The sequence below is a fragment of the Hippopotamus amphibius genome, chromosome 1, assembly GCF_030028045.1.
Source record: "Hippopotamus amphibius kiboko isolate mHipAmp2 chromosome 1, mHipAmp2.hap2, whole genome shotgun sequence".
In the NCBI taxonomy this organism is placed as follows: Eukaryota; Metazoa; Chordata; class Mammalia; order Artiodactyla; family Hippopotamidae; genus Hippopotamus; species Hippopotamus amphibius.
In genome coordinates, this window is record NC_080186.1 from 216,788,951 (window position 1) to 216,806,268 (window position 17,318).

The 17,318-nt window shown below is 42.7% G+C and overlaps 1 protein-coding gene across 2 annotated transcripts in view; it reads right to left on the reverse strand.

The window, feature by feature from the left end:
* The window catches only part of SV2C (synaptic vesicle glycoprotein 2C), a 160,711-nt gene that overhangs the window by 90,898 nt on the left and 52,495 nt on the right, over positions 1 to 17,318 (reverse strand). For both annotated transcript variants that reach the window (XM_057698350.1, XM_057698341.1), the window contains exon 2: positions 12,059 to 12,239. In XM_057698350.1, the coding sequence (XP_057554333.1) occupies positions 12,059 to 12,239 (181 nt within the window). The remainder of the gene's footprint in view (positions 1 to 12,058; positions 12,240 to 17,318) is intronic.

The following is a 17,318-nucleotide window of genomic DNA, read 5'->3' on the forward strand; positions in this document are numbered from 1 at the left end:
CAGATGCAACACATGGCAACTTAGCACCATCACACTAGGGGTAGTCAGCCAGGACCAAGTCCATCAACCAGACCCCTAAACAAGAAACAGATGCTGTGATGAACAGTCAGAGCTGGCTATAAACACACCACACAGACTCACACAGTTCTCTGCCTGGCTTCTTGAGGACCTCACACCATGCTTGGACAGCTAGCTGAATTTAAAAATTCAACAAAGTTTCAACCAGATTTGAAATGGTTCCATCACAGCACATGATTTTAATGGGAAATAAAATGTCTGAGTCATAAATCATTTAACGCTACTCCTTTTGTCATTTGATGTGAAGAATTTGTTTCTCTGCATTATAAAGTACCAGGTCCCTAATCTGTGCCTTCACTTTTCAATACATAGAAAGAGTCCCAGTTTTTACTGATTTTTCACATCCTAATTAATGTTTCATCAGGATTCTGGACATTCCGTATGTGAGAGCTATAACTTACACCTCATGAAGGCACAATTGTGTGTCAGGATATGTCAGGCCTCTCTCAGCCAAGATGAATGTACTCCAGGGTGGCTAAAAAGGCAAGTGGGAGACTTGCCTCTTAGTTTTAAACAAATCACTGTTGCATTTAAAACTTTAGGGGCTTTTGAACAATCCTGCTGGTTTTGATTCAATGCTTCTTTTTTAAGGTGTTTTTCTGTTTCTTTGCTTTGTGTTTTGTTTTTTGGATTTTTTTGCATGGATGTCTCTCAATGTCTGTAAAGCAGACCACAAGGAACTCAAAAATCAAGGGCTAAATGAGTCTGAAGAATGAGGGAGGCAGTCTATTTAAATCCCTTGCAAAGTCCTTCAGACTCGGAGACCTAAAAAACAGTCCAAGCATTCACATTTCTCACCGTGGGCTGATCATCTATTTTGGGGAAAACATTACTCCTCATCTTACTGTGACATCCTTCAAGCAGAGAAAAAACATTACAGCGTGCTGTAATATTAACTATTACTAGTACTTCATACCCCATCAGAGTGCTTACACGTTGTTTACACTAGACCGAAGGCTCTTAGAAGGTGAGGACTACATTGTATTGATCTTTGAATCCCCCTCACCTGGCCCACCTGGCCTGCACTAAGTGTTTACTCAGAAGAACTGAATTTCCTAAAGACTCTCCGGTGATGTAGGGGAGAAGTAATCTGCTCTGACGACCTAAATATCTCCAGCGAGTGGAAACATACATCTTATGTCCTGGGCCAATATGACCTGAGAAGTCGGGGGTGCCGGCATGGCAGTTCTGATAGCAGCAGAGTCCCCAAAGAGTTCTTGAATTACTCTGTGTCCCAGGTGCCACCCTTTACCACCAAATCTTATATCATGAAAGTTTCCCACTACTATTCCACCTCCACATTTTGTGTGAGGAGCTAATACATTTCCTTATTTGTTTTATTGTGCTAAGATACAATTTCTGAGAATCCTTGAAGAGATAAAAATATTTAAATGGCAGTTCTCAAATTCCCACAGATCAGTGGTTGTTATATAGGGCTGATTTTGCTCCCCTCTGCTAGCAGACATTTGACAAGGTCTGGAGATATTTTTAGTTGTCACAAATCAGGAGTTGCCACAGGCGTATAGCGGGTAGAGGCCAGGCATGCTGCTAAAAATCCTACAGTATACAAGGCAGCCCCTCACAACAAAGAATTATCCAGCCCCAGATATTAATAGTGCCGAGGCTGAGAAACGCTTGCAATGGGGATTTAATATGGAAAATATATTTTATATTAAAAAGCCAGAATACAAGGATACAAGGCATAAAATGGTTATCTTTTACATTACCTGATGGGTAACACAGGGCTAAATTCAGTTAACATGGGGACCCTTTTTTTTTTTGGCAGTGTATCTTAATTTTGTAACATGGGGATCTTTTTATTGCTCATTAAATAATGATCAGTTAGCTACTGTTGAAATTTTCAAGTTCATTTTTGATGGGCTATTTACGTAAATGAAGCAATCAGATCAGGGTGGTTTATAAAGAATTTTTCTCCTGATCGGATATCAAGTCTATTTTATTAGCTGTGCTAAAGGGTCAAACCTTAATTATCCATGGTAATAGGAGGCACGAAGGGAGCAGTAATTGAAATGCACTCTCTATTACAGGTGGAAGATTGGTCCGATTCAGGATAATTGAATTGACACAAATGAAATAGAATGTTGATATTTGGAATTGCAGGGTTGGAATTATTCCCTATGTACTACTAATTTTAGGTTTTTACAACTTTAATTACAGAAATATAAAGAAAGTAAAAAATCTGTATTAAAACACATCACTAGAATAAATGGGGACCCCTCCACCACGCCACTGCATGCGCGTGTGCACGCGTGTGTGGGAACACACACACAATATCTACCCCTCAAAAGGTCTGCAATACTCAATAGTAAGCATCAAGTAAATATCATGAAACACATTTATTTTCTTCAAAAAGTTAAGACCAATTCACAAGTGAGATACTGTATACGGCAAAGGGTGTATCAGCTTTACAGAAAAAATTTCTCCTCTGTTGAGAACACGAGACACTTAAGCTGAATGAGTTTAGCATAGTGGGATGAAGGAGAAGGCTAAATATTACTGTCTCCACAAACCTCCTTGGAAACCCTGGGAAGCCTGACTATCCTAGGCCTGCAGATTTCACAGCCACACCTCGCATCACTCCAGCCCCAGTGACAACTCAGGGGTGGATTACGTTTGTCTCTGTACCTTGTCACACTGATGTATGTTGGCTATTGAGGTGAAGATGGGGATGGAGTTAGGTTTCCACAGTGAAAGAAGGTGGTCATAGACAAGAAGGCTAATTGTACTTAAAATGGCTCAAAATATGACATTCAGGGGAGAAATGATAGAATGATGACTTCTTGTCCTGAGGAGAGATTCTACTGAGTAATTCTGTTCTGCTTTAATTCTTCAGTTGAGCATGTAACGAAGAGTAATTTCATTTTAACTTATTTGACCATGTGACTGTCAGCCAGTCCTCAATCTTCCCTTTCCACTGGGAAATGAGGTATTATGTGAGAACATAATTACGGAGGAAGTTGAATAACCATTGTAAAGTCATGTGTTCCATACAGATAATAAGAGCTGACTCTGGTGGCTTTATTACGATAAGTATTATGGGTTTATAAAAAGATTAGTGAATGGTGTAGTCTATGCTGGGAATCACAATTACAAAAAACTCACATGAAAACTATCCTTTTAATCCTTACTCAGAATCAACAAAAAGGAAGGAAGACACTGAACTGCCAGGCAAGCTGGACAGCAATTCGAAACCAATTCATTACATTTTTTCTTTTCTTTTTTTAAATAAATTTATTTATTTTTTATTGCCTGTGTTGGGTCTTCATTGCTGCACACAGGCTTTCTCTAGTTGCTGTGAGCCGGGGCTACTCTTCATTGTGGTGTGCGGGCTCCTTATTGCCGTGGCTTATCTTGTTGCGGAGTATGGGCTTTAGGTGCGTGGGCTTCAGTAGTTGCGGCACATGGGCTCAATAGCTGTGGCTCATGGGCTCTAGAGTGCAGGCTCAATAGTTTTGGTGCATGGGCTTAGTTGCCCTGCGGCATGTGGTATCTTCCTGGGGCAGGGATCGAACCTGTGTCCCTTGCATTGGCAGCCAGATTCTTAACGACTATACCACCTCTGAAGTCCCCATTATGTTTTCTCTTTTTCTTTTTTGGCCACACCATGTGGCATGTGGGATCTTAGTTCCCTGACCAGGGATCGAACTTGTGCCCCCTGCAGTGGAAGCTAAGAGTCTTAACCATTGGACCACCAGGGAAGTCCCCATTATGTTTTCAATTGGTCCCAGAAATAAACAATTAAAGCTGCAGCCCCAAAGATGGACTTTTCAGTGACTTCCTTTTCATGGAAGTAAATAGACTCTCACAGAGGAGGTTGTACAGAGGCTTAGATGAAAGAACACAGATCTAACATCTCTGAATGGGCTGGGTTGGTACAGAAAATGAGACTCCTGTATTGATAAGAAGGCATATGTTTATTATGAGTAATCAAGATAGAAACAGGAGAAGAACATTTCCTGGTAATAGAACCAATCCTCAAATAAGGAATAGGAATCCCCTACGCCCAGTCATGGTGCTAAAGGATGGGTAGTTAGGGTAGCTTTAGTCCTCCCATCTCCAAAGCCACAGTTTAAACCTGACTATTTTAAGAATATTGAGATGTGAACATGTAAAAGTTGGGTTTCTAAGAAAACAAAACTTCAATTCCCCTAGCCCTTGTTTGCAATCAGGTTGGTGCCCTAAGCTTCCCAAACCGATACAGGTCTGCATGTATCCACAGCAACAGACCTGGTGCCACTGGGGGAGAAGGTGTATTCAGAGATCAGGATCCTAATTTTTTTTTAAATAAAATTAATCTCACTATTGAGGGAGCCGGAAGCATGCTCACAGCACCTAAATGGTGTCATGAATAAAGACGGTGATAATCATTGCCACGAGCTGTAAGAAACGATGACAAAAAACATGCAGATTTTCTGGCCACTTGCTGTACGTACCTAGTCATTCGTTCCTCCACTAACCCTCCCACCCACCTGCCATTTACCCACCCATCCATCATCCCTTATCCAGCCCCTCACCCAGCCAAATCCTGGGCCAAGCTCATCACCTGTTGCTGCAGGTACAGGCATGAAGCACACACATTCCCACCTTCAAGGAGCTCACAGAATCCATTCTAAAAAGTGTATGGAGCTAATTGTTCACAATTATACATTATGAATCTGGGAGAGCTTTTCTTCTATTATCTCTTGCTCTCTTGGGATCAACAGATCTTTTGCCAAAGGGTACACTGGGAAATAAAATGTGTCAAAAAGGTCAACCGTTGTTGGAAATTCTCGTAAAAGGTATTGTCTAAGACAGGGCTTTCCAATAGAAATACCATGTGAAGCATATAGAAAGTCTTTAATTTTCTAGAAAAGAAATTAAAGCAAAAAAATCTGGTATAGTTACCTTTAATATATATTCATTTAATCCAGCGTATCCAAATATTATCATTTTAATGTGTAATCAATATAAAAGTTATTAATGAGAGTTTACATTCTATTGCATGTATTGAGTCTTTGAAACCAAGTGCTGTGTATTTTGTGCTTACAGCACATCTAAACTTGCTCACATTTCAAGTGCTCAGTGGCTACGTATGTCCTGTTGGACAACACATGCCTACTGTGACCCACTGTTTACAACTTGGGTTTGCAATTATTTGGGGGTTAAAGATATTTAGTCTGTTGCCTCTTCTTCCATATTGACAAAGGTCTTTCCATTCTGATTCTTTGGGTCAGAAATCTTCTTGAACTGATCCGTTCAAAATGTTTATTTAGTGTCTAACATGTATCAGACGCTGTGTATTGGGAAATCACAGACATTTCTCATTGAATCTGAGACACAGCACAGCCTGGTGGTTTTGAGTGTGGAGTCAGAATGCCTGGGTATAACTACACCACTTACTGTGTGACCTTGGACAATTACTTAACCTCTCTACGCCTCAACTGCCTCATCTATAAAATGGATGGAATAAATACTATCTTTCTCATAGGGTCACCATGAAGTTTAAATGAGTCAATATTTACAAAGTGTGTAACACAGCATCTCTCATAGGGCAGGGTACTATGTAGGTGTTTGATAGAACACATTTTAAAAGTTGAAAATTTTTAAATGGGTCTGCCTTTTTCCACTACGGCGAGGAAGTAAAACCTTATAGTTTAGAACTAGACTAAAACTCAGAAGACCTGGGGGTTTACTGAACACGTGGAAGTCACTTAATCTATCTGTGCCCCGATTTCCTAATTACAAAAGGCAGAATATTTTTGCATACCTAATCATTTTAAAAAATGTCGTGGAAACAAATGAGGTTCTACGCATGAAACACTTTGAAGAGTTCCAGTTAGTAGTGATCATCTCTACAAAGCCAAGGTATTCTGATTATTATGATTCTATAACAATGGATGGATACTGGTTAATGGATGGAGACTGCACACAGCTGCGAAGTACGCATTTGTGAGGCTCCGTTTGCAGAGGGAGAAATGACCGTTCGTTCCCCTGACACACACAGACACGGACATTTCATCTTAATTTCTGCGGCTGCTGTGTGTTTCTCCTGACCTTCCTGCTTAGCGGTGCCAGGCCGTCAGTGAGACGCTGCTAACTCCCACGTTGCCCAGCATCGGACGCATGTCATCAGTCCCATAATGAACAGTGACTGCAAACACATAATTTAATTCTGGGCAAATGGAAATGAATCCATGGTGTCAGCTCCATTTCCCATCCTTCTAATTTTCTGTAACAAAAGAGGAGAGGGAAATGTCTGTCTCCTGGTGTGAGATCCACTTAGGAAAGTGAGAGACAGATGAATAATCGCTGATGCCCTCCCTACTCCTCGTTCCGGCAAAACACCGCTGTCTCCAGCGGGAAAATCATTCTTTGTGCTGGATAAATACTTAAAGTCACATAGAATGTGGCAGCTTGACATATTTATGTTTCTAAGAAAATATACTCATGACTTAGTATGGTGAATTAAGAGGAAAGCACAGGACTTCCCGGGTGGTGCAGTGGTTAAGAATCTGCCTGCCAATGCAGGGGACATGGGTTTGATCCCTGCTCCAGGACGATCCCACATGCCGCAGAGCAACTAAGCCCATGTGCCACAACTACTGAGCCTGTGCTCTAGAGCCTGCATGCCACAACTACTGAACCCACGTGCCACAATTACTGAAGCCCACGCACCTAGAGCCCGTGCTCTGCAACAAGAAAAGCTAGTGCACTGGGAAGCCCACACACTGCAGTGAAGAGTAGCCCCTACTCACCTCAACTAGAGAAAGCCTGCACACAGCAACAAAGACCCAATGCAACCAGAAATAAACAAATAAAAAGAGGAAAGCACATTTAGAGGAAAGCACATCTATCACAAACCGAGGTAGACCTCAGGCTAAAACAAGAGCTCCTTCCAGGCTCCTTTATATGCAGAACAGGAATACAACACAGTTAATGATGTCTCAGCATCTGCCACAAAATCAACACAAAGGCATCTTAACCTTGGATTCAGGATGAGCAGTTCATTTGTTTACAGAGTGGCTAGTTCAAAGGACTTCATTGCAACTTGAGTCCGGGCTGTCTCATTCCTGGTTCCATCACTGAACCTTAATCTATAAAATGAAGGGTTTGTACTGTGACCCAGAAATGCTCTTCCTCCTCTGAAAGGCCCGTGTGTGGAACTGGTGGTCAGGCACTATACCAATGTGGAGATTCTGTCAGTTGCTTTGTCTATTCCAATTATGCATTCTGGAACTGGAAAATAATCACAGGATGGATTCAGGGACCTACTGGACCCACTGTGAGATGCACCTGAGCTCAAACTCCATTGATCATCTGACCTCTGTAAGTCCCTACCCTAACTAGCGGACCACAGTGACGTTTTGAGTCTCCTGGAATTAATGTCAGTTCAGAGCCAGTGCCTAAGTAAGCCCTGGAAAGTCTGATTGTTTCTCTTTTCCTCATGCAGTTACCCTGGTAAAAGGCTATAGGTCCTTTGGGGGAAGGCTGGGAGAAAGAGGAACAGTATGAACTTTCAGCAATGTACTAGGGTCCTTCCACCAGGAGACCCGGTCTCCCCTTCATTCAAGGGGTTCCGGGTCTGTAAACAGGCTCAAGTCTGGGAATTGACTGAGGGGCCATGCCTCTCTGTTTTTATGATGCAAGTTAAACTTTTGGTCACTTGATCTAGAACTCTTCGCTTATACAGATCAATTAAGACTTTAGTGAACTTCCTATCTAGTTCACTTCTAGGAACACCATGGCCATAGGTCTGCGCTGGTCAGACTGTTCCACTGCTGCCCTGACTGGTGTCCTTTACAGTAACCTCACCCTCCTTGCCTTGAGTGATTAAGCAGTAAAGAGCAGCAGACCTATCTTGTCAATCTCTGCCCTCTTGGAATTCACGTGCTGGTGAACGAAAGAAAGAAACACACAAGAATCAAATATTTGGAGGCATCAATCAGTGCTACCAAGGAGACAAACCAGGGGTCTGTGGTGAGAGTCACTGGGAGAGGTGGTCTCAGCATGGCCTGAGGTCACAAGTGCTGAGGGCTCAGGGAGAAGATCCTGTAGAGCAGAAAGATGGCAAGATTGACCCTCCCTGGGAAACGCGTGGAGCTTGCAGGGTCTGAGCACCAGACGCCCACAACGGAAACATTCCCAATATTCTGAAACCTTCTTTCCTTGGTCATCTAGTCTTCCTCAATTTAAAACCAGATCAGACGTGGATGGAGGGAGCTCCTTCGTAAGTAAAAATAACAAGATCTCTTATTTAAGGTTTCCGGGATTGAAGTGTTAATTCTTTGGCTTAAGTTTTAATTAAGAACATCTAAATAAAAAGGGACGATGTCCAAACTTCAGCTGCTTGTGTAACTCAGTGCCTAAGTAAAGGGTATGAAAAGGGTTTCACATTTTACATTTTACAAAAGGGATTTGCCGGCCTTTAAAATCAAGGAGAACTTTCAAGTGGAAATTGGTTTTTCATTCACAAATTGTCATTTTTCTCCTTCCTCTGTGAGTCTCCCATGCCCCTTGCGGCTGCCTCTCTTAGGGCACGGACTGGTTGGTAGCAGGTGGAGAATGGGAGGGCCGTCTGTGTGTCTTCTCTCTACAACCAGGTGGGAAGCATCTGGGGGCCAGGCCTCATCTGTATCCGTGAAAGGTGCCCCATGGTTTCAGGGGTACAGCAGGCGTGAAGGTGTTTTTTTGAGTTGAGTTGGAATGCAATTGGAGAAAATAGAGACTCAGCTGAGACCACCCTGGGATTCACAGACAGGGTGTCCAGGGGAACCCTAGCTGCTGAGAAAACCCCTCTGTCATCAGCGTAGCATTCCACATGTTACACGTAGGTAACAAGGCCCAGAAGCTCAGCCAAGAAAGAGAGATCACTTTCTTCATTTCCCGTAACAGCTGTATTTCTGCGGTCTCCTCAGCCGCTGGATCCCACAAGGTTCTGGGTGTTTGGGTGAGTAAGCTCCCATCGCTCCCCCCAGCCCCATCCGCAGCCTGGGGAATCTCCATCTCATCTGGAAAACAGGGATGCTCCATTTTACTCCCCTGTGTTCTCCCAAGTCTTTGCCCATGCTTAGTCTTTTCTGTTTCCCTCTTGGACGAGACTTGAAATTTCAAAGTCAGAAAGAGGCCATTTCCCCCCTCTTCCTCTGCTGTCACTCTGAGGCAGTGAGCACAGGACAGCTTAGCTGAATGAATGGGAGGAAGAAGAAAGAGAGAGCAGGAAATGCCAAACAGGCTGGGGGTGGGGATGTTTCTAGACATTATCCCACATTTCCTTCCCCACCATGTACTTGAACACATTATCTCACTTGAGCTTCCTACTCCAAGGTAGGATGTAAAGTGTACCATTATCCCTTTTACAAAAGATGAAGCAGGTTGGAGAGCCCAAGGGACTTTGCCAAGATCTCACAGTAAAGGGCAGGGGTAGGATGGACTTTGGTTTCTGGACTCTCAATCCTATGCCAACTTTGCAAAGGCACACAGTGCATTAGCCTCTGGTAGCACAATTTACAGAGCCTAGCTGAGTTAGCCATACACAGTCTGTGCTTTGCCAGGTAAATTATCTTCTTTAGAGGTCTGCAGCCTTGAGCTGCTGGCTGAAGAGTGATTTGTCTGCAATAGAGAAGAGGATGATGTCATGAATACTCCCAAGCAGTCTCTGTTGCTGTACTGCCCTTGAATTAGCTTCAGGACAGTCCCTTAATTTGGAGTAATTTGCAGCCACCAGAATGTTCCTTTTCTCTGCAGTCCATTGGGTTGACCACGTCATCCTCCAGACTGGCGATGAAAACTGCTATAATAATTTGACCACAGTTGGGTACTTTTGAGTCTGTGGATATCGTTGACATTTCCCGGATAAGATTGCAAACGGAAAAGACTGGGAAGTTCAGAATTTAGGCTATTAATCTTCTCCTGACAGGCTAGCGGTACCATGTAAGTAAAAGAAAGCAAAAGGAAGCTTTCCTGGTAGCAAGAATGTCTCATCCTATGGACCTTCGAAGGTCTGAAAACAAATAGCCCCAAATAACATGTGTTCTCCCTCAGGTATCTCAATTCACTTAGCATTAGATCTGGGGAAGCTCCTTGAATCTATGATCTGAATCACCTCCCCAAGATTGACACATGTAGCCAGTTTCACACAGAGCCCTGAGCACCAAGGGTCCCCTCTGTTAAGGAAAAGCCTTCTTTCCCCATCAATATAAAGCAAATTATTGATTTGGATCATTTTTCTCCAAGGAAAAAATATTTTCACACTTCCCCAAACTTTCCAGCCCTCTTGGTTTACTGGAATGGTTTACTGGCGTCTCCTCACTCTCAGGAAATCTCCTGAAATTTGTGCAAGTTAGACATGTATTTGCAAAGTGCCCACTTTGTGCAGAATGCAGCACAGGAAAGGCTATAAGAAGATAAAAAAAAAGAACATCAGAAAAATCTGTGGATAATCAACCAGTCTCAATACATGCACAAATCTTGTAGCAGAAAATGATACAAAAAAGTAAAAATGTTTATAAAAGTGATCCACTAGTCTGCATGGGGAAATCTTTGTACTCTTGAAATAACCCACTTACACAGTCTTTCTCTTTGATGTCTTACATTCCTACTAATCTTAGCTCTGATTTTAAAGTACTACTATATGTAATTGAGAGAGAAGGGTTGCAGTTTCCTGATCTTCTCTTTGGGCAAAACTGTGCTTTGCTGTGTGGGTACCACCATCATTAACCACCAAAACTGATCTGTTTCTCAAATTAATAACCCAGCACAGTCTCCTGCCCTTTCTTCATTCATTTCTATTTTATTTTATATTATTCCTATAGATTCATCTTAAGCTAGACCCCTCAGAAATCAAGTCTCTAATGAAAACAAAGTACTCAAGCATGAATCAGAAATTTTATATTTTCACAATTTTTTTTCTCATCAAAGCAGAGTTTCATGGACTCTTATAATTGAGCTATTGGGTTTTCCTAAGCTGTGGATTCACTTACTCTAGTAATAAGTGCTTTAAGTTCTTTTTATTTATTTATTTATTTATTTATTTATTTGGCTGTGTTGAGTCTTTTTTGCTGTGCACGGGCTTTCTTTTTAGTTGCGGTGAGTGGGGGCTACTCTTCCTTGTGGTGCGCGGGCTCCTCATTGCCATGGCTTCTCTTGTTGCAGAGCACGGGCTCTAGGCGTGTGGGCTTCAGTAGTTGCAGCACATGGGCTCAATAGTTGTGGCTCATGGGCTCTAAAGCACAGGCTCAATAGTTGTGGTGCACGGGCTCAGTTGCTCTGCAGCATGTGGTATCTTCCTGGGGCAGGGATCGAACCCGAGTGCCCTGCATTGGCAGGCAGATTCTCAACCACTGCACCACCTAGGAAGCCCAGTGCTTTAAGTTCTTTAATGAAAATGACTACACCACTGGCTATACTATGCCATTGCAGTTGGCAATAGCACAACTCCTGTAAATTCAACAGAAGTCAGGAACTTACAAAAAGACTATTGCATCTCAAGAAACTGGCTTCCTACCTAGTTAAATAGGCTGTTAACATAGATCAATAAAACAAGATTTACTGGAGACTCTCTCATCCTGGATTTTTAAGAGCACACTCGAATGGTTCAAACCTTTAATTAGTTCATAATAGATAGGACCAGAGCTATTTCTTGCTTAAATTAAATTTTCAGAAGAAAAAAACCATACATTTCTGAATGTGCACTGCCTTAGAGATAGCATTCATTTTAAAACAATACCCATTTCTTAGATATAAAACACTAAAAGAATCAGCCACAGGAACACAGATGTGTGTTCCCTCCTCCTCTGGATTTAAAGGTAGATAATTATATTTCTAAGAATCTGCATGATGGCTCCTGGGGCTGACACAAGATGGGAAAGGAGATGGATTAAGGGATAATTTCTTGGTGATGAGGACTTCTAGAAAACATGCACATTAGGTTTTTATGTAGAATAAACACATTACTATAAAATATGAAGGAGAAAAACCTTACCCGAATCCAGAAAGTAAGCGACAGAAGAGAAAGAAGCCATAACCTTGGACAAACGAAGACAGGAAGGCAAAGAATCCGTTGATAGACATGCAAATCAGAAGAGACTGCTTCCTTCCCACTTTGTCTGCCAGTCCTCCCCAGAAGAACGCCCCCACCATCATCCCGAGGTACACTATGCTGCCTGCAACACACAGAAAACAAAGAAACACGTCAGAGGTTGGGAGTAAACGACACATGTCACAGTCAATGAACAAGGGACAAGATACGTTCCAGAATTTTGCATGGGGAAAAATTCCTTTACAAATAGATCCTTCAGGACACACGAATCAGCTTTCAAGTTGGAAAGCAAGCTCTGTGGGCCACCTTTGGCTGCCATGGCCAATGGCAAGGGCAAAAGACGAAACAGTCACATTCTCACCAGCCTAGTGGGGATGGGTACCCAGTGCGCAGGCATAAGGAGTCTCCACACAGAACAGTCCCGCAGTTTGATTCATGGCTGTGTCACCTGTGCTCTGAATGCCCAGCTTAGCGCCACAACAAGGCCAAGATGGGAGACTGAGTCAAAGGTTCCCAGGTCAAAGTGGATTCCCCTCAGTGTCCCTCTTGGCATCACTGAGTATACAACTGAATTTTCTTTTTTTTTTAATTAAAAAAAAATTTTTGGCTACATTGTGCCTTCATTGCTGCATGTGGGCTTTCTCTAAGTGTGGTGAATGGGGGCTACTCTTGTTGTGGTGCGCTGGCTTCTCATTGCAGTGGCTTCTCTTGCTGCGGAGCACAGGCTCTATGTGTTTGGGCTTCAGTAGTTGCAGCCCTCGGGCTCAGTAGTTGCAGCGTGCAGGCTTAGTTGCTCCGTGGCACGTGGGACGTGGGATCTTCCCGGACCAGGGATCGAACTTGTGTCCCCTGCATGGGTAGGGGAATTCTTAATGACTGTGCCACCAGGGAAGTCCCTACAGTTAAATTTTCTAATTCACTTGCTTCTTCTAAAAAACCAAGCCCTCATAAGCTCTGTCCAAAATCTTCTGCAGGATGAAATAATATTGGGTATGGCGAATGTTATTTTGGGGAGGTTTCTAAAAGGGTGTGCAATGTCTAAGGGAAATGGTATAATTAATACGTGAAAGTTCGGCTTTAAAAAAGCTGCCATATTTTATTCACTTCTACTTTTTCCTTTGCTTCACCAAAATACCATTTGACTAGTCCCTTCTCAAAGGCATGTTCAAGATACTCAGCAGCATTTAAGTCACAAGCTAAAAACCATTGCTTTATTTATTGCTTTAGGTTAGTTAGGGAAATATTCCACTTAAATATTCACCAGAAATCATTTTCTTAACATAATTAATTACTACGAGACCCAAAAGGAGAACATTTGGCAAAATCTGGTGACCCCACATCAATGACATGCAGGTGCTGCTTTGCAAATAGCCGAGTACAGACAGCTACAGTGAATGGCGAATGTTGGAGCAATTATACAATAAGACAAAACAGAAGCTGTTTTTTATTTACACTGCAGTATTGCAAAGAGGTGGGTGGTCATCCTTTGTCTAGGTGGGCGTGGCATAATTTCCTCTGTACTATGGGGCTGACCATACACAGATCAGTCTTCTCAATAAAGAGATTACTCATGTCATGAGGCCCAATGCACGTCCAGAAGACAATTTAAAGAATGTACCAGCACAAGGCAAAGGAATCCCCAAAGCAGACAGAGTCACCCAGGGAAATGCATATGCAGCATATCTCTTATTTATAGCCTAAGAGGCTTGAGTTTGCCACTCATGCCTCTCAGAAGAATAATCAGTAGCTAAGCTGCTTTATGATCATGTCTGTCTTTAAAAATGCCTACACATCAGAAAGCGAGCTCCATCGATCAGGAGTAGCCCGTGGCTGCTGTCGTCTAAAGATGTGGGAGTCGTTCTTGTAGCTCCAGCTCCAGGAATAAAAAGCAGTTCCTAGCACTTGTGGAACCCTTGCCAGTTCTAAATGTTTGAGTGAATGAACACCACAACCACCTTCTGAAGCATTACTCTAGGTTCGTTGACAGGGCAGCTGAGGTATAGGGAAGTTAATGATCTGACCACAGAAGAGTGAGTGGCAACCACATCCTAGTCCAATAGCAGATCTTTGTACAATGTGGTTAGGATTCCTTTAACCATCCTGGCTGCCCTCCTGTGACAATATCCCAGCTTGTCTAGGTTCCTACGTGGCAGTAACATCTCACATTGAAAGCAATACCTCAAGTGTCTCTGAGGTGCCTTCTCCCTGGGCACCAGAGAATGAGAGTTAAGTCTGGGGTAGTGGAAAGTGGTAGACCAGAGCTAGGGGGAAATGCTGCTCTGTCCTTCCTGAGCACGTGGCAAGGGACGCACTACCCACTCGCAGCTACTCCAGATGGACACATTCCTGACCCTTGGCAGGGGAGGTAGGAGAGTGGATGCTGCAGACAGCTGGGTGGTGCCAGAGCAAAAATGAAAATCCAAGCTCTTGCTAAAAAGAAGAGGCTCCTGTGCTATGTTCCAAAGGAGGTGTGATAACTTCCTTGCTTTTCTGGTAAAGGATGGTGCTCCTATTGGGAAGGTCTCCATATCCTGTCACCCCCTTCTTCTGGGCAGTCACCTGTAGCCACGTCTTCCATAAGCCAGATAAGAGCTTTACAAACTGATGACTGCAGCACTTTAAGGGCTCGTAACTGGATGCTACATTTTCCCCACCCAGCAGTAGCATGAGGACACAGCCCTACCCTGGGATGTGCTTAAACCTCAGAGGTAGTAAAGGCTGAGAGAGCTGAGCTTGCCCTGGACTCCTATGGTAGAGTTGGCTTAGTGACTTGACAAGGGGCAGAAAATCCTCATTTATTATTAGCGTCCTGTACTTAAGCCACATGAAAATAAAATTTAAATACCTATTGAGTAAAATAAAAATAAAAGAGTAAGGAGCAGTCTCTCAGAGCAATCTGAGAGGCTGCGAGCATCCCAGCTTACATCCTCAGTTTTGTCCACCAAATAAAGCATAATTCTCATCTTTTAGGTTGTGGGTTTTTTTTTTCAGCTGACATTAGGAAGAGGAAACCAGCCTAATTTGAGGAACATTTTCAAACATATTTTTTGTGCTTTGGAAAAGTTTCGATGTATTAGATATAGTATTCAGAAATAAACTTTATTAAAAAAAAATAAAATAAAAGAGTAAAATAAAAATGGCCCATCATTCAATTTCCCCATACACACACACACACACACATTATATATCCCAAATATGCCTACATAGCCAATAATTCAAGCCACATAGAAATGTATAAAATGAAAATAAAAGTCTTCTCCCCAACCCTTGATCCTCTTCCCAAAGGTAACTATTGTCAAAGTGTTTTCCAGTTCTTTCAGAAAGTTTCTGCATATAACTATATAAAAATGGATACTCTACAGGAATTGCCTGTTAAATGCAGTTCCTTTTTTCCTGTGCAGTGTTTATCTTTTCTCTTCTTGTGTTCAGGATTTCTAAACTGAGCAAAGCAGAAATAAATCTCTGTCGGAATTTTAATTGCTTCTTCAAAATACATTTTATATATTTCAGAAAAGCATTCACTATCAGCTAATAGGGGAAAACCAAACAGTAATTTCTCTATCTCTATTATTTCTATGCCTAAAATAAATACACCCAATCTCCCCAAAAGAGAGGCTATTATATTCAATTTTAAAGAATTCACTGAGAACCCACTATGCATAACTTTCCCTGAAGTGCTAGAAATATAGGACTTTATAAGCCATGATCCCTGACCTTCGTGAAGGAAAAACTTAGCAAACCTTCATCTGATGCCTACGCTAAGCCCGGAGAGAAGGGAAACAGTGTCACACCCATTATTTCACCTAACCCTCCCCACAACCCCACTGATCAGGGCCAATACAGGGCGGGGCAGAACTTTCCACGGCCTCCTGGGGACACACGACCGGGACAGAACAGTACACTCAGGAACCTGGGCTCCAAGTCCCTGAACTCCCTTTCTGCTCCATCGAGATGGCTTAAGGAGCTTATAATTCAGTGAGGGAGACACAGGCCCACAACTGCATGAGCCCAGCTGTGAAACGTGATCCAATGGAGGTGTAACTGGGAGCAGCGGGGGCGGGAGGCGGCTACTAATTCTGACTGTGGCCTCTCTATCAAGAGGTTTTGCAGAGAAGGGAACATCTGAGAGGACTCTGAAGGATAAGAAGAATTTCAAGACAGTATTAAATTCCTCTACCACTGACAGGTTTAGAAAAAAAAAAACAGTATCAAGCTGTATCTCACTTCAACGCTGGCTAAAAATATGTTTCAGATCCAAACCTAAGAATCTTTTGTGCCTATATTGGATTACTATTGGTAATTAGACTTTTTCATTGGGCATGCAATGGACAGAATTAAGCCTACCCAACTAAATGCACAATGAGAAGATTCATTTTTTGATCATGTGATCTAACGAAAGCCAGACCTTTGAATGTTAGCAAAGGCATGACGTGAATAAAAGTGGAAACACTCTGGATCCCTTGTTTGTTTTCGTGCTTCCATTCTGTCTTCATGATGTTGTGATAGGGAGTCCTTGAAAACTGAGAGCAGAGATGAGCTCTTAATACGGACCAACCTTCTCTGCTCTCCACTCCTCTTGATGCTGCGGATGGTCAGAACTTAAAAGGATTTTAGGACTTCCCTGGTGGCACAGTGGGTAAGAATCCATCTGCCAATGCAGGGGACACAAGTTCGAGCCCTGGTCTGGGAAGATCCCACATGCCACGCAGCAACTAAGCCCGAGAGCCACAGTGACTGAGCCCACATGCCACAACTACTGAAGCCCGAATGCCTAGAGCTTGTGCTCCACAAGAGAAGCCACTGCAATAAGCCTGCACACTGCAACAAAGAGTAGCCCCCATTCATGGCAACTAGAGAAAGCCTGTGCGCCACAACAAAGACGCAATGCAGACAAAAATAAAAATTAAAAAATTTTTAAAAATAGGATTTTAGTCCAAAGTCCCGTATGTTACAGGTGGGAAAACTGAGGTTGAGAGAAGCAAGCACTTGAAATCAGGTCTTCTGGATCCTCGTTCCTCAGAGTATGACCCCTGGACCAGCAGCACTGGCATCTTGGGGGGAACTTGCTAGAAATGCAGACTCTGGACCTACAGACTTGGAATCTGCTTCTGAACAAGGTTCCCACATGATCTGTGTGCACTTTAGATTTGAAAGCACTTTTTAGGCCGGTGTGCTTTCTACTGAAACATATAACCTAACACTT